The sequence below is a fragment of the Talpa europaea genome (genome assembly GCF_964194135.1).
Source record: "Talpa europaea genome assembly, chromosome: 1".
NCBI classification, from domain to species: domain Eukaryota; kingdom Metazoa; phylum Chordata; class Mammalia; order Eulipotyphla; family Talpidae; genus Talpa; species Talpa europaea.
Genome location: NC_140073.1, coordinates 155,145,085 through 155,167,108, shown reverse-complemented (window position 1 = coordinate 155,167,108; position 22,024 = coordinate 155,145,085). Strand labels below are relative to the sequence as shown.

The 22,024-nt window shown below is 49.7% G+C and overlaps 1 protein-coding gene across 4 annotated transcripts in view; it reads left to right on the top strand.

The window, feature by feature from the left end:
• Nucleotides 1-22,024, top strand: part of USP40 (ubiquitin specific peptidase 40) — a gene marked incomplete at its 5' end in the record, with an annotated part of 59,648 nt that overhangs the window by 34,568 nt on the left and 3,056 nt on the right. For 3 of the 4 annotated variants that reach the window (XM_084244853.1, XM_084244852.1, XM_084244851.1), the window contains 12 exons: nucleotides 4,001-4,054; nucleotides 4,779-4,867; nucleotides 6,017-6,103; nucleotides 8,176-8,212; nucleotides 10,096-10,160; nucleotides 11,398-11,472; nucleotides 12,203-12,329; nucleotides 13,858-13,952; nucleotides 15,172-15,290; nucleotides 19,205-19,270; nucleotides 20,705-20,915; nucleotides 21,019-21,114. In XM_084244853.1, the coding sequence (XP_084100979.1) occupies nucleotides 4,001-4,054; nucleotides 4,779-4,867; nucleotides 6,017-6,103; nucleotides 8,176-8,212; nucleotides 10,096-10,160; nucleotides 11,398-11,472; nucleotides 12,203-12,329; nucleotides 13,858-13,952; nucleotides 15,172-15,290; nucleotides 19,205-19,270; nucleotides 20,705-20,915; nucleotides 21,019-21,114 (1,121 nt within the window). Of the gene's footprint in view, nucleotides 1-4,000; nucleotides 4,055-4,778; nucleotides 4,868-6,016; nucleotides 6,104-8,175; nucleotides 8,213-10,095; nucleotides 10,161-11,397; nucleotides 11,473-12,202; nucleotides 12,330-13,857; nucleotides 13,953-15,171; nucleotides 15,291-19,204; nucleotides 19,271-20,704; nucleotides 20,916-21,018; nucleotides 21,115-22,024 lie in introns of those variants that run through there. The other variant, XM_084244854.1, reaches the window with a different exon arrangement.

Sequence of the window (22,024 nt, the reverse complement as noted above, 5' to 3'; positions counted from 1 at the left end):
CCTCAGAAGCCTATTTATTAGTGCCCACTAGTTTTTTTTTAAGTATTTTGCTTTTCAAATCATTTACTATGTAAATATCCAGCATTGGTCTTTGTCTTTCTGACTGGCTCTATGGCATGTAATTCCCTCAGAGTGTTTCCTTATGGCTGAATTGTTCTGTGGTGTGGCTATACCCCCTCTTCCTGACCCAGTGCCCTATCAGTGGGCACTCAGGCTGTCTCCAAGTCCTGGCTTTTGTAACTAATGCTGCAGTAAACACTGTAGAGCATAAAATTTTTTTAGTTGATGGTGTCATGTTCTGTAGATAGATCCCAAGAATGGGATTACTGGCTCCTACAGTGTCTGTTTTTAGTTTCTTTAGGCAAGTTCAGATCACTTTCCAAAATGGCTGCACTAGTTTACTTTCCCCCCCAACGGTGTAACAGGGTTTGGGGGCTTCTCGGTATGTGCCATTTCCATGAGCAAGAGATGGTACTCACTGTGGCTAAATTCCCCCCATTAAAACGGATGATGAACATTTTTCCATCCATCATTTGACGTCCTGAGTATGCCCTTTGGTGAATTGTCTCTTCAGACCTGCTGCCCATTTATTAATTGGCTGTATTTTTGAATTGTGTTTTTGGTATGTTTAAGATTTTAACCCCATCAGTGGCGTGATGTGTGACTATCTTCTCTCACTCAGGAAAATGCCTTTTTAATCTACTTGTATTTTTCTTTCACTGTGTAAAAGCCTTTTAACTTGAGGTAATCCCAGTTGTTTATTTTTCCTTTTTATTTCTCTTGCCATATGGATCAAATCTCAAAAATAATCTTTATCATTGACGTCATGAGACTTGTCAATGTTGTTTTCTTTTATATATTTCATTGTTGCAGTTTTTCATTTTTAAAGCCTCTATTTAGAAGAATTTACAACAAAGGATATACGTGGTTTTTAGAACCTAGAACATTCATAGTGGAACCACGGTAAGAATCCTGGCACACTTTGTCAGTTGACATTCATCACTAGTGCCAAGTTATTTCCATGGGGAGAGTCTCCATGCGTCACGGGCCCAGCTGGCTGGCCATCGATGCAGAAACGGGCCGCTAGCTTTGCTTTGCATCACATGACTCAAAGTGAATCCTGGTCCTAAATGTGAAAACTAAAACTAAATTTCCTGGAAGAAAATCTGTTACTCTTGCCATAACTAAAAGGAATTTTTAGGTAGAATTGAAAAAAAAACTAACAGTGAAAGAAAAACCTAATAATTTGGATTACATCAAAATTTTAATTTTCTATTCTTCAAAAGGCAAGCCACAATCTGGGAGAAAAGAATTGTAAAAAACGTATTTGACAGTAGTAGCCTTGCATCCAGCATGCAACCCGACTGACCGAGTCAGAAGACAACCCAACCCAAGTTAGAGGGCACTTCACCAAAAAAGCCTGCATGCACGCAACCTCCACACACAGGGCAAAGTGCACGGCGCCACTGGCCTTTGTGGCACTATCCACAGTGTACAGCGCTGATGCCCTGGCACGAGCACAGCTGTGGCCAGTGGGCATGCAGCGTGTGCGGGCCCTGGTGAAGGCGTGTTTGTTGTGAACTGAGCACTCGCTCACCAACTCTTTCAAATGTTTGTCCAAGAAAAACTAAGGCAATGCCTTACAAGTACTTATCCTGCATGTTCGCAACCCAAAACTGGAAATAACCCACGTGATGTGAGCAGGGAGTGAGGAGCAGATCGTGGTGTTGGTGCAGGGGAGCTGTTCACACGCAGAAGCAACGAACACTCACCTCATGCCAAACATGGGCCAACATCAGAGGCAGCATGCCGAGCAAAACAGGCTGGACCTGGGGACAAGTGCCCCCTCTGTCCCCCTCACATCAGGTCTTCCAAAGGAAAACCTCAGCTGTCTTTACACAGGCAGATTGGGACGGGGTGGCAGCTGCCCGCAGCGATGTGGGGGTCTTGGGGAGTAGGTGTAAGTTAAAGCTCCCCTTACGGGCAGTTATGGAGTGTGTGTATCAAGCCCTTGGAACTGCACTTAAGCTGGCTGTGCTGCACTGTAGGTCAGCAGCCCCTCAGGAGGCTCGCTGACTATCAGCTCATTAAAGTGACTAGTTCATCGTCTCCCTGCCTCCTGCCCACTCTGCACCCTGCTGCCAAGAGCAAGGGTCTCCCTAAATGCTGGCATGAGCCCTCACTGCTGCTCACAGCCTGTGGCACCTCCCCGGTGCGGGTGGCCTCTCCTGCTCCCTCCGCCACAGCCTGACTGCCTCGCTGCAGTGGCTGTTTTGCTTGTTCCGACTGATGCTGCCTGCGTACCTACTGTGACCTCTAGTGCACAAGCTCTACCCCACCACTGCAGCCTCCTGGTGCCCCATCACTGTGGACTCTCTTCCTTCACTCCTGCCCACCAACTCCACACTCATTTGGTCTCAGGAAAATGGAGCTTCCCCGCGCATCCCTGACCATGCAGCCTCAGTTCCTCTCTTCTCCACGCCTCTTCCCTCACAGCGCCGACACCAGCTCCCTGCATGCTCATGCGATGGACACGGCCTCCCACTGGACAAGGCTGTTTTGCTCACTGCTGTCCTGTCAGCTTCCAGAGTGCAGGGCCTGGACACAGTGTTGAGTGAGAGTGAAAAAATACCAGGAGACAATATTAAAATGCTTTTTCTAAGTTGGATAACTTTTTATATATTGTCAGGGAGTTTGTATTAGAATTATATGCTAGCCTCATGTCACTGTCGTGTAGATACAGAACTCAGGAGCCTCAGATGGCGCCTCTGCGATGGTCTGAGTAAAGTCAGAACTTTGCAGCCGTGGCCTTTCTTGCCTTCTCAGAAGGCTCCACCTCCCTCCCATCCCGCTTCACTAGCTCCAGTCCATTAATAACCTTAAAAATCACCTAACATCTTCAGTGTAGGCCATCTCTGCCCAGTACCGACTCGCACACATTTCATTTAAGAGTTCATCGCGTCACTCCAGCAACCCAGCAGCGCTGCTCGGTTCCCACCACGTTGGCTGAGCGAGCACTCAGAGCCCAGGCTTGCTGCAGCTCCTCAGCGCACGCTCAGCACGGAAGTCGCAGGCGCATCCTCAGTGACCAGTGACTTCCCTCTGAAGTCTGTCAGTGACTGGTCGCTGCCTCCCTGCAGGCCGCAAAGTGTGCAGTTCATTGCCTCCTCTCTCCCAGCAGTAAGCCCACGGTCAGTTTCACAAAAAAGGAACAATTGGAATTGGCCAACATGGGTCAAAGTGCAGCAAAGAAACAAAAGTATATGCAGTTATAGACGAAGTCGCTCATCACCGAACGTTGCCCCTGCTGGCGTTCAAGAGCCTCCAGAGGTGCAGCCGGAGGAAATGATGAACGTGAACCTGTCGACATAAGTCAGGGAATTAGTTGTGATGGAAAGAATGAGGCTGTCCCGGAGGAAGTGACATCTTCAAAAACTGCACGCCAAAGGAGCTCTTGAGACACGGCATCAGAAGCACAACATGGTTTTACTGGAAGCAGATCCAGACTCAGAGAGCACTGGAGCAATTCTCTGAGGCTTAGAAAGATGCTCCCTCTGTAATGAGAAGAAAGCCCCGTTTAAGCTATTCCTGGTTATGATTTTCACAAAGCATAAAAAAAAAAACTTTAATTCTCGGTGTTCCTAATATTTTAAATTACAATGTAAATGTAAATATTTTACTATTTTCTAATTTCACTATATATTCATTAGTGACAGATTTAAGTGCCTTGACAAAGATGCTGAAAGATCACAAAACCTTTCCTTTCAAAAATTCAGTTGTCATTTTTCTCATTAAGATTTTTTGCACAGCATCCCCTTGCTCGGGCATTTTTACCGCCTCACACATCTGCAAAAGGAAGAGTGCCCGTGCTTGTTTTTCGGTTGCTGGGTTTTGTTGAATTCCTTGGACTTGTGGCTAGTGGTAGCTTCCCGCTAATTGACACAGCAGAGCAGGTCTCTAGAGTTCTGTTTGGTTCTAACTCCCTTCTCTCTGTTTCTAGCTGAGGACAGCTGTTTGAGACCTATTGATAGAAACGGGAAGCTTCTCTGTCCAGGTAACTCCTTTTGGCCGCCTTCAGAAGCTGACACACACATGCCACCTGGCCTCCTGCGCACTTTCCTACGTGAAACAGTGACATCCAGCACCCAGTACTCTTGGTTTACATTTTAGAACCTGACTCAGGACAGTGCCGTCCAGTGTCTTCTTCGTGTGTGACAGAAAACTGAACAAAAAGTCGAGGACTTGTTTTTTTAAATAATAACACCCATCTGTCCGATTAGTCGATCCTCATTTTAGTTGTGATTTTGACATAGCTATCACTGTCTTGTTTTATTGTCAGTTTTTTGTTTTGCTAATTTTCGTGTGACAGCAGTTGGCTCATGGGTCCATAACACGTCTCGTCAGTAGACTTAATTCCGTCACGGACGGGTCAGCATAGCGGCTTTAAACCTAGAAGCAGCCAGTCCATCTTCAGCGAACTGATTTGGATTATCTGACTTTTAATCCGTGTAAACAACTGATTTTTTAATTAAGTCTGAACCTAGAGCATTCATTGCTGTCTCTTGTTTCTTAATTCTGTTGTACAGATAACAATATATCCAGGTGTGGAAACTGAAACCAGACACACCTATATAGATTACTCTTTCGTATGACGTGTAACTCACAGATTAGTATTTCTTCTTGACATTATTGATTTTCAAAAAAAGACTAATTTTGGCATATTATTTTGCCTAGGAGGGAGTTAATAGCATTCACCATGTTTTCAAAATTCTTTATAGTGCCAGACAACTATACTTTGAAGGAGGCAGAACTAAAGATGGGGAGCTCGCTGGGTCTGTGCCCCGGGAAGGCCCCGACATCCACTCAGGTAACGGCAGGTTGCATGGCCGAGTAAAGCCCCTTCCACATCCCTCATTTACTACAGCGGTGCTGGCTTTCTTAAAAGTTCCTTCTTCAATAATTTATTTGAGGATGACATCATGTAGTTCTGTTTAAATAAAATATGTCACAGCACTTTATAAGGTTCTTCTGTGAACACGTGACGGTTGAGGGGGCTGTTACAGTTGAGTACTGTCAGCTTCGGCTACCGCGCTTCATCAGTTCTGCAGTGTGCCCGCCCCCTTTACTCGCATTTTAAGTCAAGGGTGAGTCTGCATCTCGCAGTCAGTGGCATCCTGCAGTTACAGCTGAGACAGTTTTTACTTTCTCAGTGGTTCAAAAATTATGAGTAACCCCAGGAGCATAGGTTTGATGAAGCACAGCATGTGGACTTGGGACTTACTTGCTCTCTGCAGTAACATAATAGTCTCACAGTATCTCTGTCCTTTCCAGTCTTCATTTGCAGGATCAGATACCATCAGGCTGACCTTTGCCAGAAGCCTTGCCCATTTAATAAGCTCTTGTCCTTGTCCACAATCAGTGAGGCTCCCGCCTTCCGCGCTGCACGTCAGGTTCCCCGTGGGCCTGGATCCACTGCACTGCTTCCCCAAGCGCCTCCCTTTGGCCCTCCTTCTCCCCTGAACCCTAGAAAGTAGCAGTGCATGCCAAGCTGAGCAGAGGGCAAGCGTGACAAGAGAAGCCGCATTAGGAAGAGTCAGACCATTGGGAGCGGAGTTAGGTTTTTCTTGTGGGGTCTTGGGAGTTGCAGTGTATGGATCCCAGGACAGAAAATGAGATCGCAGCTGATGACTCAGGAAAAATGCCCCTTAATGCCAATAGGGTAAGGTACCTGCAAGTCCCTTTGACCGAGAAAGAGACAGAGGGCATAGCAAGGTAGAGGACGGTGCGCGCGGCAGATGATGTTTACTGAGGAAGAGCATTGGTGAGGAAGCGTTTGCATTTCTGGGTAGTGGAGATTATTGTTTAAATTGTATCGTTACCCAACACCGGCTCGTGTTTACATAATTTGAGATTTTTGTTAGTTTCATGGGCCTTTGGCTTTCCCTTTTGGAAGTGATATATTTATAGAATTTTAAAGTTCAGAGTGACTGCATTTACACTTCCTTCTTGGTCTCAGCTGTTCCTGTTTTTTGCTCTGGGGAGTGACATCCAGCCTGGGGCAGAGATGGAGGTCACAGTGGAAGAAACTACATCTGTGAGAGAAGTGAGTAATTCACTTTTGGAGCAGGGGTTGGGAGGCTCGGGGCATGTGGGTTGGGAGCAGTGGTAACTTGCGTCAGGATTTTGAGGTCCTAAGGCGAGGGTTTACAAATGTTGAAAGAATTTTAGGTATTTACTAAAGGAGTAGTTTGGGGAGCTTGAAAATTAGTGACCCAACTAGAATTTTTTAAATAAGATTCTTTTCTGATTATCAATAATACTTGATCATAGTAATTTTTTTTAAAGATTTATTTATTTATACAAGCACTGGATACAGTCAGAAGCGTGGGAGGGTGAGAGAATTCACCAGAGCCAGAGAGGGGAACAGAACAGGCAGACTGATGAAATACACTGCTGAGGGGAGCAGCGGGCGGCAGGAGAGGTCTGCGTACCATGTGGGACCCTCGCCGGTGGCCGGGGATCGAACCGGCGCTGCAGAGGCTGTGGGCAGCTTCGCAGCCCAGCACTAAACCACTGCGCCACCAGGGGAGGCCCTATCATAGTAATTTAAATTATACAGAAATAGATTAAAAGAGTTGAAGTCCCTCATCCCCTCGCCCACCAATACCAACCGCTTGGCATATATCCTCCTGGAGTCTTTGCTTTATCGACACACACAGCCACACACGCACGAGCATGAGTGTTTGCGTGAACATGATGATGCAGACAGACACTGACCTTGCCCTCACAGAGAGCTGGATTTGGAGTTCGGGGATGTGGAGCGGCGGTGCGTCAGGTGCTTAGATAAGCCTGTGCTCTGATGTGGAGGGTCAGGATGAACTCAATGTGTTTTTTTCTTTAAAACTATTTTTCCAGCTCTGTCCCCTAAAATAGCTTGGAAACCGTGATCAAACAGGCGCTAGAGAGCCCAGTTGGGATGGTAGTCGCCAAATACCATTTCCTGTGCTGGAAGGAACCAGGACTTCTGGGGGAATAGCGGCTTCTGCGTCTCGGTCAGCAGACGGAGATGAGCCTGGAGTACCTTGTCATAATAGCAAGGCGTCCTGACGCTGCAGATTGCCAGGAGCCCGCTAGGACAGGTTCCCGCTGCTCAGAGATGCCATCAGTGGGGGTGATGGTGGACACGCATAAAGCCAGTGAGTTCACACTCACTGAAAGAATTATTAGTTCTCTGGAGGATGGAGGGAAGAACGAGCATTTATCTTGTTTCTCCTGTGTCCATTATCGACAACAGAGTAGCCGAACAGAAGGGAAGGCTTTTTAGACGAATTCCAGCTAATAAAATGAAGAATCTTTAACCATCAGTTTTTCAACTCCTAATCTCATTTCCTAGATCTAAATAGTAGATTTAGGTAATGACCCTGCAAAACTTAGAACTCAGAAAGAGCAAAACGCAGGCATTCTGAAGGTTCCAAACAACCTTCCACGCCCTTCTTGCCAAAACAAACTCCAAACCCTGGCCCCGAGTTTCAAGTACAGGGACAGAAACTTGTTCCTTGCACACAGGCCCGCAGTCTGCACGCCCCGAAGCGGACACAGTTGCCGGGTGAGGCAGCCTGAAGGGCAGGAGAGGCTTAGGTAGAGGAGGCAGAAAAATTTGAACACTGGCTGCATATTTGCTGTTAAGGAATTACTGATTTTGGGAAGAATTTTTTATCTTTTAGCGATGAGGACAATTCATGAGTGGTAGAACATCCGAGCATTGCCTCTCGAGAGTGGGGCCGGGACGCAGAGGGGAGCAGGGGCTCCGCTAGGTGACAGGACTGGGCGCGGACTGTCCTGCTTGCGGGCGGGCGTTGGAGATTTTCTGTGGCAAAACATTTCTGATTTCTTTATTTTAACCCTTCGTTGCATGCTGTGAACATGTGCCCAGTTCTTCTTTACCTTTTAACTTAAGTGTTTTTTAATTTCAGAGAAAAGAAACCTTAAAACTTCAAAGGAGCAGTGTATCTCTTTGTTCTCCCTGAGGCCTTTGCAGGCCTCTGGTTCCTCAAGGCTGCAGGGGCCTCTCATCTTAATCACCGTGCACAGCAGGCCCCGGCTGGCTGGCCCGGAGGCATTTCTCACACTGTGACTCAGAAACAAAGCTAATGAGCATTATTCTTTTTTTTACAGTGTTTAAAAATAATGCTGGAGAAATCTGGCCTGTCAGGTAAGGCTGCCCCACCAGGGCTCTCGGCCACACCCTCTACTTAAAGTGAATGCAAACTCTTTACCATTTACATAGTTCATTGCTAAACAATATTTGCTTCCCGCCCCCTCAGGTGTAGTCCCATAGAACTTCCTTTCCCAGTGCACCGTGCGTGTGCGCTGTCACCCTGTGCGCCTCCCTCCCTCCCTCTGCTCCCTCTCCTTCCTCCTCCCCGTAGGGTGCCGCTGATTTACAATTGTCCATTTTTGCTTTGTTGTGTTTTGTACTGTTACTAATTTTCATAAAGTCCTATTTGGTTCCCCTGTATTCATGCTCTGAGTGAGACCATCCGATACTTTTCTGCTCTTTTCTCTCTGTAGTTTTTCCCCATGTCAGTTCCACTTTACATTTCTGTTCGTACATGATGAATTCTCCAGGTTCTTGTGTGCCACTGAGAGGAAGTGGCAGCAGATTAGCCTGCCCATCGGCAGAGAGCCTGGGGGGCGGTCCAGCACAGGTTCTTAAGAGTAAGGGCTAGCCTAGCCCTCCCTCCGGTCACCCAGCTCTCTGCTCTCACTGACCTGGAGCGGGCGCAAGTGTTGCAGGCTGCTTTTCCGGGGTGGAGACTAGGGGCTGTAGTGCAGAGGAAACGACTGGCCAGGGCGTCCTGAAGTGGGAGCCTTGGGTGGATAAGGCGTGGGGGTGGGGAGGGTGGAGGAGGCGCTGCCCTGCTCCCCAGTTCTTGCTATGCCTTCACTCCATGGAAGTGGAATGGGGGCGTCAGCTGTGGGTGCGGGCAGTCATTGTGCATGACAGTCTTCCCCGTCAGGGACCACCACCTGTTCCTGTGTTAGAGGCCACAGGACCGAGGCCAAGAAGGGCCCCATGGCTCCCCAGGGGTGCAGCAAGCGGCTAGGCCGCCAATTTCAGGACCCAAGCTCCTTCCACCCAGTGCGCCGTGAAGTCAGTGCTCGCTGTTAGCTCGCTGGTGTTTTGCTAAACATACATACGTCCGTTAACCGTTGCTGTCTGTCTTACCGGGTCTAAAGCTAAGGCCAGACAAAAGAGGGCTGGCGAAGAGGCGGCCTGGGCCTGGAAGCCTGTGGGCTGCAGGGGCTGATGTTGGATCTGGGTTTGTGCCTTTGGCTGCAGCTTCTTTGGGGGCGAAAGGGAGTTGACTGTTTGGTGATGGTTTTTATTTTTTAATAATCCAGGGTTAAAAATCCAACTTTCACTCTATTCAGCACCCTCCACTCCCCGAGGCACTGCTCTTTCCAGTTCCTCAGTGTAGCCTCACCACAGTGCTCGTCCAGGAAGAGGCTTGGTTAGTCTGTGAATAATAAAGGCGTAATCAAATGTCACAGAATAGTAGCAGGTGTCACTTTCATTCACAAGCATACGATTATTGGGGGACTAGAGAGCACATTAACCAAGCTGAGAAACAACTTAGTTTTCTTCCTATTCTGGAAGTATAATTTAATTTTAAAAGTTAGTTAATTATTAAATCAAGTTCCATTTGCTATTCATTTATCTAGAAGGGTCACTTTTTTTTTTTTAAAGATTTATTTATTTATTTACTTATATAAGCACTGGGTACAGTCAGAAGTGCGGGAGGGTGAGAGAATTCACCAGAGCCAGAGCGGGGAGCAGAGCAGGCAGAAGGACCGAAGTACACTGCTGAGGGGAGCAGCGGGCGGCAGGAGAGGTCCGCGCGCCATGGGGGACCCTCCTCCGGTGGCCGGGGAGCAGCCGGGGATCGAACCGGCCCCGCGGAGGCTGCGGGCAGCTTCGCAACCCAGCGTTCAACTGCTGTACCACTGGGGAGGCCCTAGAAGGGTCATTCTTGATAAAGTCTTAGAACATATTTTTCTGAATTTTTTCCATCTGGTTTGGTTCCTTCACAGGAGACTTGTGGCATTTACGAAAAATGGATTGGTGCTATGAGGCCGGAGAGCCTTTATGTGAAGAAGTAAGGCTCTTTCTATACATTCTATCCCTCAAAATGATTGTGTTTTGTATTTTCATACAAGATATACCACTCTTATGACTAAATTCTAGAGAAAGCTCTTTGTAGGGTATAAAAATCCACCCTTGGGTCTGCTTGCACTTTTTTCTTGCTCAGGCTTAAAGGGTGGTTAATCTTGTTGGCCTAAAAGCATCAAACCTCCCAGTCCAAACCCATGGCCTTAGAAGTTGACCCAAAGTGAAGCTCTGTGAGGAAGCTGAGAGGATGTGCTCAGCCACTCAGGCCCCGCCGCAGCTGCCCGCTGTCGGGGCGCTGAGAGGAGCCGCAGGCAGAGTGGGGCTGGCACGCTGGGCCCTGGGGTGCTCGGCCGCACTGCTGTCCAAGTGAAGAGGCCTCCCTTGGGCCCTGGCCGGGAACCTGGCTGCCCAGAGTCAGCAGCAGACTCAGCTGTTCAGGACGGAGAGGGTAGCTAGTCAGATGGTTTCCACACTTTCTTCTTCACTGATTCCCAAATTGCTGTCAAATAGCTCACCTGAAAGCATGCTCATTACGCCCAAGTCTGGCTCTTCTTCCTAGACGTCCCCATTTCAGAAGGAAGTGTGATTTGCTGTCTCCCCACGTGCCTGTCATCTTCACGTCACTCTCAGTCTTTCAAGGGCTGTCACTTCTCCCGTCCTCCCTGACCAGCCCCGCTGCTGGCCTCCTTCGAGCCTCTACTCCCCTTTACTCAAACTGCCACAGCAGGCTCCCAGGGCCGGTGTTCCCCACTTCCGTTTGTCGTCCATGTGCAGCCAGATCGTGGCACCTCTATTCGAAGCAGCGCCCTCCCCCGCGGTGACCACCTTCAGGTCCAGCTCTCCCCTCTCATCAGAACAAGCGGGCTTAGACCTGACCTCCCGGACACTCTGCTCTTTCCATGAGTTAGTTCTCTTCCCTCTGGCTCTCCCAGTTCAGTTCATTTTCCTAGGCTTAGCTGAAATTTCATCTCTTGTAAAAGGCTCTCATAATTTCTCATCTCATCCATGTCCCTTTCCTCTGATCTTTCATGAAATTTACAGTTTTTACCCATCATTTAATGCATGATGATATACTGCTTTATAGTCATTGCCTGTCTCCTCAACATCTGTTGCTTTAGTCATGTATTTCTTGAAAGAGTAATAGAGGCATAAGGTTAAAAAAATGTAAGCGTCCATTCCTTTCCGAAATCATAAGTGACAAAAAGGAAATTCTGTATTCCCAGGACGCCACACTGAAAGAGCTTACGATATGTTCTGGAGACACTTTGCTTGTAATTGAAGGAAAACTTCTTCCTCGGGTAAGATTTTTTCTGAGTCAACATTTTGTAAGTAACAGTCCCTATTTTCTGACTACATAGATGATATATTCTCGTTATGTGAAAATGGGAAATACAATCCTAAAAAGAATAGAGAACTCACCTAAAATCCTACCAGTGGGTCAGCTACCGCATTTTACATCTTTACAGATTTCCTTCCTAAAATATTTTTAAACAAAATTAAAAATCAACTATGTATATACAACTTGATTTCCTACTTTTTTGTATTTTTATTTTTTTAACCTAACCAGAAAACTGAATAAATCTATGAATTGGTTTTTCCGCCACTTTGTTTTAGTAAATTAGTAAAACTGACATCACAGGTAATGTTTACAGAAATGGGTTTATTTTGTGGCACTTGGATATAGGGTCAGCAGGTTGGTGCTTTATGAAATCCTGCAGGAGCCTCGTGGGTGAGAGCTGCTTGCATCTGGCGGTGGTGTGCTCGCCGCGCCTGGGACCGTCACCTCTGTGCTGTCAGACATTTTGTTTCTGCTTTTCTTGTGGCCACTTAGATACTTCCATTTAGTCCCGGTCGTCTCAAGACTGGATGTAAAAACAAGAAACAAGTGTAATATATGGCAATGATACTCTGAAAGGAAAAGTAATAAATTAGGGAATATTGAGGAATAGTTTCTGTTATCAAGATGTTTCTCCATGTGGAAGTCGAAGTTCACTTAACCTGTGTGCCTCACATGGCTTTGTTCCCCAGGGTTTCCTGAAGGTGCCCATCTGGTGGTACCAGCCTCTGGGCCCCTCGGGTCACTGGGCGAGCCATCAGGACCAGACGCACTGTCCCCCTTCTCAAGAAGGGGACCAGAGAGCTGCTTCCACCCAAGGTGAGAAGAGAGCAGATCAGTTTGCTGCCGTCAGAAGAGGCCAGAGGGCCCTGCTGCTCTGGGAGGCGGCGGGGGTGACAGGACCGTGAGGGTGACATCATCGTCACTCCATGGTGGTGCCCCGTTTATACGGGGCTGGTATTTATACGATACTGTCAGTTATTGTCTTTATTATTCAAGGATCTTTTCTGTGCCATCCCTTAAGATCCTCATGGCACTATGAGTAGCGGCCCTCTCTGGGGCACAGTGGTGCAGGGCACGGCCAGGGCTGGCGCCCACCAGAGCCCAAGCACTGCTTCCAGGGCCTTCCGCCTCCCCCGACTCCTGAGGAGACAGGCAGGGTGAAGACACCGGCCTCACTCTTCCCGAGCGGCTCCTGCACACACGACCCCACACATGCTGTGGCGAGGAAGAGGGCACCGGGCGTGCAGCCGCGTGGCCGCCGGAGACGGGGCTGCTGCTCTTAGAAAGTGCAAATCTTCCTGACTCTGCCTGAAATACTCTTAATAGACAAAAAAAAAAAAAAGTTAGACTAACTCTTCATAGACTTCTCTTTTTCTCACGCTTTGCTTATTTAGTTTTTCTAGTGCCTTGAAGTGTTTACTCAGCACTGAATTTTTTTTTTTAAGATTTATTTTTATACAAGAACTGGGGTACAGTCAGAGGCGTGGCACGGGAGGGTGAGAGAATTAATCAGAGACAGAGCAGGGAGCAGAGCAGGCGGACTGACTGAAACACTGCTGAGGGGAGCAGCGGGCGAGACAGGAGAGGTCTGCTGCGCTGTGTGGGTTGCTCCTTGGCAGGCTGGGAATCAAACCTGCGCTGCAGAGGCTGCAGACAGCTTCAGAGTGCTGCGCTCAACCCGCTGTGCCACTGGGGAGGCCCAGTATTGAAATTTTAAATCAAATTCTGAACTATTTACTCTGAGGTTGGAGTATATATAAGAATGATATGATTCTTTTCGTTGAATGAGTTGTGAAAATGGCATGAATCTTTGTTGGATTATATTTTATTATATCTTCTTATATTATATTATTATATGTTAACTAATTCCAGAAAGTGATCTGTTAATAGAATAATTTAGATTGATGTGAGCTCTAAAGCCTGTCGAGTCACTGTTTTTCTCCGTGAAAGTTAACGGAGCAGCTGCATCTTGGCAGTGCTGTCACGGCCCCAGCACACTAGGAGAGAGCGTGTGTCTTCACCCCTGAGGGCTTTCTGAGGGCACCTTTCGGGCTGCCGTGTCCTCGGGCCTTGAGACGTGTTCCTGAAGAGGCTTGTCACTGAGTCGACGTATAATCAGATTTCTTCCGAAGTGTTAGTGCCCAGCAATAAAGAGAGGCTTAAAGCAAAAGCGAGTGAAATTTATGCTGAGTTTGAAGTCAGGAGGGCACTGATTCAGGGATTCGGATCCACGTGTCTTGAATTGCACGAAACCTGTTTGCAGTCTCTGAACATGTGTGTGTTTCAGAAACGGGAGTGAGCACACTGAAAGCGCCTTTCACACGCCTGGCACTGTCCTTTGTAGGTGCTCCCGGTGCCCTGCAGGCGGAAGTGCCCCTCCACTACCTGGGAGACGTTGAGATCTCGGAAGACGCCACCTTGGCGGAGCTGAAGTCCCAGGTCAGACTCCTTCCCGCAGCAGCCCTTGGTGGTGACCTGGCTTCTTCCAGTGAGATAGTAACATGTTCTCTTATTTCCTTTTCCCGCAACTACAGTCTGTTCTGATATGGCATTTGTTATATGCCATGTTCAGTGGTAAGTACCCCGCAGGCAACACGCACACGGCCGCAGGGCGCCGGCAACCGTCCGCCGGCAGCCCGCCCCACAACAGGCATGCTGTGCTTCATTGGATGTGTCCTCGGTGACGCGCGGCTTATGTTCATTTTGATTTCTTTAGAAAAGAGTGACTTATTGAGACATCTGTAAAGCATTCACTTCTTTATTTACATCGTTTTTGTACCATTGTGATTCATGTGCTAAATGTTGTTAGTTACAAGACGCGTGAGCCGCTTCCAGGAGGTGGCGGCACCGGCGCTCGTGTCAGGCTAACCCAGATAACGCCGCGTCCCCCGTGTCCCCGCTTGTAGAAGGGGAGTGCTCGGTCCAGATGGGAGGAAGGGGTTGAAGAGGCGTCTGACTACGGTTGGACGAAGTGAGCAGCCCTTCTTCCTCTCAGAGCAAAAGCTGTGAGCGCACCACAGGGGGAACAGTCCTGACACTGGCCTCGCGTATGAAATAGACCGTTGGCTTTTTCTTGAGGAAGTCATTTCTCATGAGTAGGAAGATGCTTTTTTCCCTCCCTTGGACTGGGTTGAAAGATAAAAATAATCTGTTCTGTTTCTAGGTACCATAGTGTAACGTAAACAGAGAAACAGCGTCTGCCTCACAGAGTTAGAGCCTCACGGGTGGGTCAGAACAGAAGATTTGAAATATTCCAATACCAGAGTTATCTCTTTGGCAGAGCAAACACTTTTGAATTCTGTTTGCGCCAATCACAGCAGAGAGTGAGCCCTTGGGAGCAGCCTCTGCCTCCCGTGAGCTGGACTCACGCACGGGTTGGTGCTTCCGAAGGAAATGTTAAAAGTGAAGGCACCTTTTGAATCATATTCGAAAACAGGAAATTCAGTTATTCCTCAGGCTCACGTCCGTAGAGAGGAACACACGTGACTCAGGGTTCACTTCGCTTAGCAGCTAGTCTTGGGATGCCCTGTATAGGTTTGCATCAGTTCTCGAGCCGCTCTTCCCTCAGCTGTCACCGCGTAGTGCTGCCTTCTTCCCTCAGCGCTGTCTGTCAGAGTGCTTCCTCAAACCACTGGAGAAATGTCTGTTTCTTTCCCAGGCCATGACCTTGCCCTCCTTCTGGGACTTTGCCATCCTGTCCCCAGCGCTCCTCAGGGCCTGGACGGTGGAGAGTAAGCGCCCCGGCCGGCTCTTGCGTGTCAACCAGCAACAGCTCAAGTAGGTTCCTTGCTGGGCACCCGGCTTCGCTTTCCTGCACCCCACACTGGTGGGAGGGAAGTGGGCTCATGGGGAAGGCAGACAGAAATAGAAAGGCCATTCCTCAGCGGTACTTTTATTGGAATTAGATTCTGGGACAGCTTCCGTTTTCCAGCAGTAGCGAAAAGGTAGCTTCATTTATCTTGACTGCGCCAGACACTGACGGAAATTTTAGTGAGTTTTTTTCTAGCTTGATTTAGAGATGACCAACATGCAGCACTGTAACTGAGGCATCCTGCACGCTACCTGCCATGCTTGCACCCGCGGGATGCTGCCCCTGCGGCATGGCGTGAGTTACCCTTTCTTTTTTGTGGTGAGAGCATTTGAGACCTAGCGGCATTCAGGTGTCTGATCCAGTGTTCGGGGCGAGTCAGCGCTCTACACGAGCCTCAGAACTTTGAACCTCTCCTTGTCCCTCCGGGCCCTGAAAACCACCACTCTGCTGTCTTTCCATGACCTTGGCTGTTTTGGATTCCACATACAAGTGATGTTATACAGCGTCTGTCTTTCTCTGGCTGACTTCACTTAGCACGAGTGCTGCCAGGGCCCGCTCGTGTTCTCACAGATGATAGGACACCCTTCTTTCTTGAGGCTGAGTGTAAACGTGTCTCCCTCACGTGACTGCTCACGAGCACGGAGGTTTCCATGTCTCAGCTCTTGCAGTTAGCGCTTTGAGATGACTGTTTCATTTACCTCAGGTATCTGCCCAGAACCGGGATTGTGGGGTTATGTGGTGCTTCTATAATCTAAATTTCCAGGTATCCTTCGTCCTGTTTTCCAGTGGCTGTAACAGTTCACATTCCCTACGGGGCACAGTGGCTTCCCCTGAGCCATGTCCGCACCAGTGTCTGTTCTCTTATATTTTTTAATTGTATTTGTTGAGGTAATGTTGAGATCCGCCACTGTGTGTGTTTGGGGGTACAGGGGGAGACCTCTGCAGATGTGTCAGCACACCCCTCCCCCCACTGCCTTGTCTCCCAACCTGCCCTTCTGGGAGCCTGAGTTCTGCAAGCAGATTTCAAGGGTTTGGTCTGTGCCTTTGCTTTGTATTTTCGATCCCACATGAATGAAATTATCTGGTGATTGTCTCTTCTCTTACTTTGTTTAGCACAGTGCCCTCCAGTTCCATCCGTGTAGTGGTAAATGGCAAGATTTCCATTTTTTTAATAGCCGAGCAGTATTCCAGCACGTGTGGAGACCCCATCTTCTGTGTCTACTCAGCTCCCCTCGGGCAAAGCCTGGCCGTTACGGACAGTGCCGTGACAGACGTAGGCGCGCGTTCCTCTGAATTAGCGACTCCGTGGTCTTCAGGGGGCTGTGTGGGCGGGCTGGCAGCCTGCAGGAGCTCTAGCCTTCATGTCTTGGGAACCTCTGAACTGCTTTCCAGAGGGGCCGACTACGTCTACGTTGCCCCAACAGCGTGTGAAGGCTCCTTTTCTCCACCTAGGCTGCTCGTGGTCTTCTCCGGCCGCACTCACAGGTGCGTTGTGTGTCTCCCCACGGGCTGATCTGCAATTTCCCCAACCACGAGTGGGGACGGGCATGCGCATGTGCCTGCTGGCGCCTGCGTGTCTTCTCCGGAGACGCGCTGTGTAGCTCCTGCCCGCTCTTGGGTGCGGTGCTTTTCTCAGCGCTGACTTGCAGGGCTCTGTCAGCACAGCACTTTCTCCCCGTCAGTGGGGTGTCCTCGTTAATCTTTCACTTGGCAGTTTAATGATCAAGGAAAAGCTGTAGTGCTTTGATGTCCTTCGTTCCCCTTGCTCCTGGGCAGCAAGTCTCACCCAAGTCTTTGATCCATTCTGCATTAATTTAGTTATGGTATGAAATGGCCCCACGCCCCAGGGCCCCAGGGCTCCCGGCACACCTTGCTGAGTAGACCCGCCTTGCTCCTTTGTCTTGGCTCCTCTGCCTCGAATTAACAGCCCCACCGAGGTGGCCGGTGTCCGCCTTGCCCTGAGGAGCGGCCGTGAGCCAAGCACCTCCTCAGGTACCTGTTGCCCATTTGGAGGAAGCTTCTTTGCAGAAAATGTCTATTCTGTTCCCCGGCCCATTTCCTAATCTCATTGTGGTCTTGTGGGGTTTCTGCTTAAGAATTAATTGTACGGTTCTTCCTGTCCTGGGATGTTAATCCTGTTTCAGTAGCTGATTTGCAGATCGTTTCCACCAACCCATAGGTTGTCTTTTCTTGCAGTTGATGGTTTCCTTCGCTGGGCAGCAGCTTTTTCCGTTTGATGGACTCCCAGGTCTTTATTTTTGCTCTTGGTGTTGAATCCAAAAGTCATCACCAAAGGCAGTTTCAACGTACTTACCCCCGTTTTCTTCACGGTTCCAATCAAGTCTTTATCCATTTTGAGTTAATTTGTGCGTGGGGTGTGCGTCGTTTCATGCTTTTTTAAGAGACTGTCCTCTGCCCCTGTGTATCCTTTATCCTTGCTTCCTTGTAAACTGACCGACCACGCTAGTTCACGTGACCGTCCGTATGTGCCTGCATGTCTTTCGGGCTCTCTGATCTGTTCCATTGCTCTGTGTGCTCGTGTGCCAACACCACTAAGCTTTATGATGTCTGACACCTGGACGTGTGATCCTGCCAGCTTTGCCCTTCTTTCCCAGAATTGCCTCCGTTACCTTAGGGGTCTTTGGGACTCCATGCCAACAACTGCCAGGTTGCTTTTCTGTTTCTGGGACAAATGCCACTGAAATTTTGACAGGAACTGCGCTAGAGCTGTGGATCCCACGGAGCATTACGGGTAGTATTCCTAGCCGTTTATTATGTCCTCCGCCATTTCTTTCATTGGTGTCTTAACAGTTTTCAGTGTATAGTCTTTCACCTTCTTGATTAAATTTATTTCTAAGTATTTTATTCTTTTTGATGCTATTGTGGGGACACGTTCCTTAAATTTCTATTCCTAATAGTTCATTGTGAGTGTATAAAACACATCTGATTTTTGTGTATTGATTTTGTATCTTGCAACTTTACAGAATTCACTTATTTGAACAGGTTTTCAGTGGAGTGTTTAGGGCGTACACACACGCACACAGATTTCATCTGTAAGTAGAAATAATTTTACTGCTTCCTTTCTGATTTGATGCCTTTTGTTTCTGTCCAGCGCTGTGCAGAGAGGCATGGTGACGGGGGGACGTTCAGCTCTCACCACGCAGCAGGCTGCTGCGGGGGGCTCGTGTCCAGCCTTATGCGGGGAACGTGCTTCCTCTGCCTGGCTTGCCGAGGGGCTCTATCATGAAAGGATGTCAAATTTTGTCCACTCTTTCTGCATTTGTCGAGATGATCGTGTGCGCTCTATCCTTGGTTCTGTTACCGCGGTTTGTCAACGGCCACTCGCTGGCACTGAGCCGTCCTTGTGTGCCTGGAATAAATCCCACCTGACTGCATCGCGGGCCCCTCGTAAGGAACTGCTGAACTCACTTTGCTGATGTCTTGAGGGTTTTTGCATCTGTGCTCATCAGGGATATGCTTGCTCTTTAGTTATCTGGCCTGGTTTTGACGTGAGGGTAATGCTGGTCCCAGGAAGCAAGTGGAAGCTGCTCCCTCTCCTGTTCCTGAAGAGCCGCGTGTTGGACTCAGGAGCCCACCCGGCCCCACCCTTTCCCTGGGGCAGGTCAGCCTCCTGGTTCGCTAGTGGCCTGCTCAGGTCTTTGTCAGAGGTTCGGTCTCGGCGTAGTGTGTGTTCTAGGCGTCCACTTTTTCTAGGTTGTGTGTGTCGTTTATTGGCATAAAATTGTTCACTGTAGTCTCTTCAGTTGCGAGGGCTCTTGAACAGCATAATCTTTGTTTAAGAAAAGCTTAAAAGTGGCCCCCAAATGTTACAGAAGTGAAGGGCGCATTGACCAATAGTACTTTGTTCATCCGTCGCCAGGGAATACAAGCTGGGGAGGAAGACGGGGATCTGCCTGGAGCTGCTGCAGAAAGAAGAGACCTTGGGGTAAGAGCCGCAGCGCGTGCCTGTCTCCTAGGAAGTGTGCAGCTTTAACAGGAAATATTTTCCACAAAAGCAGAATTTTCCAGTAAGTCCCAAGTGTATAACGACCTGCAAGTGTCAGCAAGGGGCTCGTGCCCCGCCTGACCCATGCAGACGCCGGGGGCCCGTGACAGGCAGCACCTGCCCCTCTACCCCGCGGCTCCCGCATGTGTGACACACTTGCGAGAACGGGGCGGCCTCACAGAGCAGGCCCTTTGTCTGTGGCCACGGCCGTCTGCCCGGAACCCGGAGCGGCGCCCGCCCTGTGGGCGACAACTGTTTTCTCAACTATGGGAAAATCCTCTTGTCACCGTCACCAGAGACGAACTGCCGTCCTCCCGTCGGACAGGCTGTGAATGTCGCTTTCGTCATCAGCCTGTTACGTGGCATTTTAAACCGCTTAGCGTGTTAAACTCTTCCCCGGAAGTTAGACCGGCTTATGTTCCCAAAGCACTGCTGGAGTTTTCACTCCGCCTCCCTCCCCGACACCGAGCACGTCCCTGAGTTGCTAAGGCGAGAAGTGGCTCCTTGGGCTCCTCTGCTTGTTGCTCGGCGCGCTGGCGAGAGCAGGCGTCCGTTTCGGGGCTCGCGAGCCGTCTGGTGTGGTGAGAGGGAGTTCACAGTGCCTGTCTGGTGCCAGGCTTGCTTGCACGAGCCCTCCGCAGGAGACAGCGCTTCTCCGGCCCGCTGGGGGCCGTGGTGGCGGCGGCGCCCTTGGAAGGCCGTGCACGTGCTTCCCAGCCCCGCCGCCTGCTGTGCCTCCAGCCTCCGTGCTGCCCGTCCCTTCCACGCTCGCGCCACCCGCGCTCCTGGCGTCGCGCCCGCTGCCGTCTCTGAAAGACGCCTCCTGCCCACCGCCTCCATGCCGTGCCCTGGTGTCCTACCCACCAGCTTTGCTCCTCATGCTTCCCCCACCTCCGCCTCCCCTCCCGTTGCGTCTCTCTGGGTAAAAACACCCGGGAACAGCATTTCAAAGTCACTTGTCTCACTACCCTAAGAGAAGTTTCTGTTTCTCCCTCTCTGCCTCCCTGGGCTTGCTCCTGTCACTCTCTGCTCCGCAACTCCTTTCTCCCACCTAGACAGGCCCTGCTCCCTCCTCCTCCAGGACCTGCCTGCTGCTGGCCCCCACGCTGCGGTTCTCAGACCTGAAACTGCCTTTTTCTTGCAGCTTCTGGCTCTGACACCAGCTTGTCTTAGGAAGTCTGGCCCTCTGACACCCCCCCTGCAGTGAGGCTCTGCCTCCCACGGGACTCCCCCACCTCAGGATGGAAGTAGACCCAGCAGTGAGAGGGACCCGTGCCGGTGCAAGGAAGGGCTGCGCTTGTGGAAACCAGGCGCTTCGCCTGTCGTGCCCACCCCCACACCTTATTTTTGTTTGACCTTTGTCTCCCGGTGCAGGCCTCAGGACGTGCTGCTGCGGACACAGATGCGCATCCCCGGCGAGCGGGCGTACTCCCTGGCCGTGGACCTGGTGTGGGACACGGCGCGTGGCTGGACGGCCGGCTCCCTGAGGCAGCGAGTTGCCGACTTCTATTCTCTTCCTGTGGAGAAAACTGAAATTGCCAAATACTTTCCTGAAAAGTTTGAGTGGCTTCCAGTATCTAGCTGGGTAAAGTCGTGGGGCTGCTTTAGGGAAATCGGGCCTCGCTGGCTAAGCGAGTAGAAATTCAAGGTTGAGTTTTCTTGATTTAAGATGCTTGATTTTTCTGTAGAGTCAACAGATTGCCAAGAGGAAAAAGAAGAAAAAGCAAAATAATCTGCAAGGGGCGCCTTATTACTTGAAAGATGGAGATACCATTGGCATCAAGGTGAGTCCTTCAGCGACAGGTGGACAGACCACCGGGCTCAGGGGATGTTAGAAGTTTTATCAGCTCTTCGAGGCATGGAGAGTCTCATGTTAATTGTTTTTTAGGAAAAAAGTTAATTTTGAGGTTCACTGAACCTCGGTATCAAATCCTTGATTTTGGGTCTAATTTTAAGGAAAACGCTTTTGAGTTTTCCACTCTGAGCCGCCACTGGTTTTCAGTAGCTTAGGAGGCTTCCTTCCATTCCTTTCTTTCTGAAATCATGCATGAGCACTGGATTTTTCATTTAATTTGATGCTTTCTCTGCATCTGCGGCTGGCCACCTGTCTCTCCTCTGGTGTGCTAGTGCCGTGTGAGACCCACACATTCTGGACGCCAAGCCAACTCTGCTCCAGGGCAGTCCCGTTTTTTTGTATGGAGGAAGAACAGTTTGATCCTAGATTAAAAACTAACGTTTTGACACTAAGGAGCAAGCATTCTCTTAGCCACCACCCGCCTTCAACACTGCGCTCAACACCATGGCCGGTGAGATGAGCGTGTCGGGATGCGGTGCAGGGGAGGCGGCCCGTGAAGAGAGCTCAGAAGCACAACCCGTGTAGAACACAGGCCCCTAGGGACAGACGGGGTCGCGAGTGGCTACAGCTCCCGTGAGTCCTGGACGGGCGTCCTCACGACGGGGACGACACCAGGTCGCCCCACGTCTGTAAATTCAGAGAAGACCACCTGGGGCCACGTGGAAGGGCGCCCACGGGCTGGAGAACTAAAGTATTTTTAAAGGAGAACAAGATCAGGGAACTTGACTGACCAGACAGGCCGGAGCTGCAGCTTCTTCGGGGCGGCGGGCAGATGAGGCTGCGACGGAGCCCCAAGAGAGCCTGTCATGCGAGGACACTTGACAGGTATTCGAGGAGAC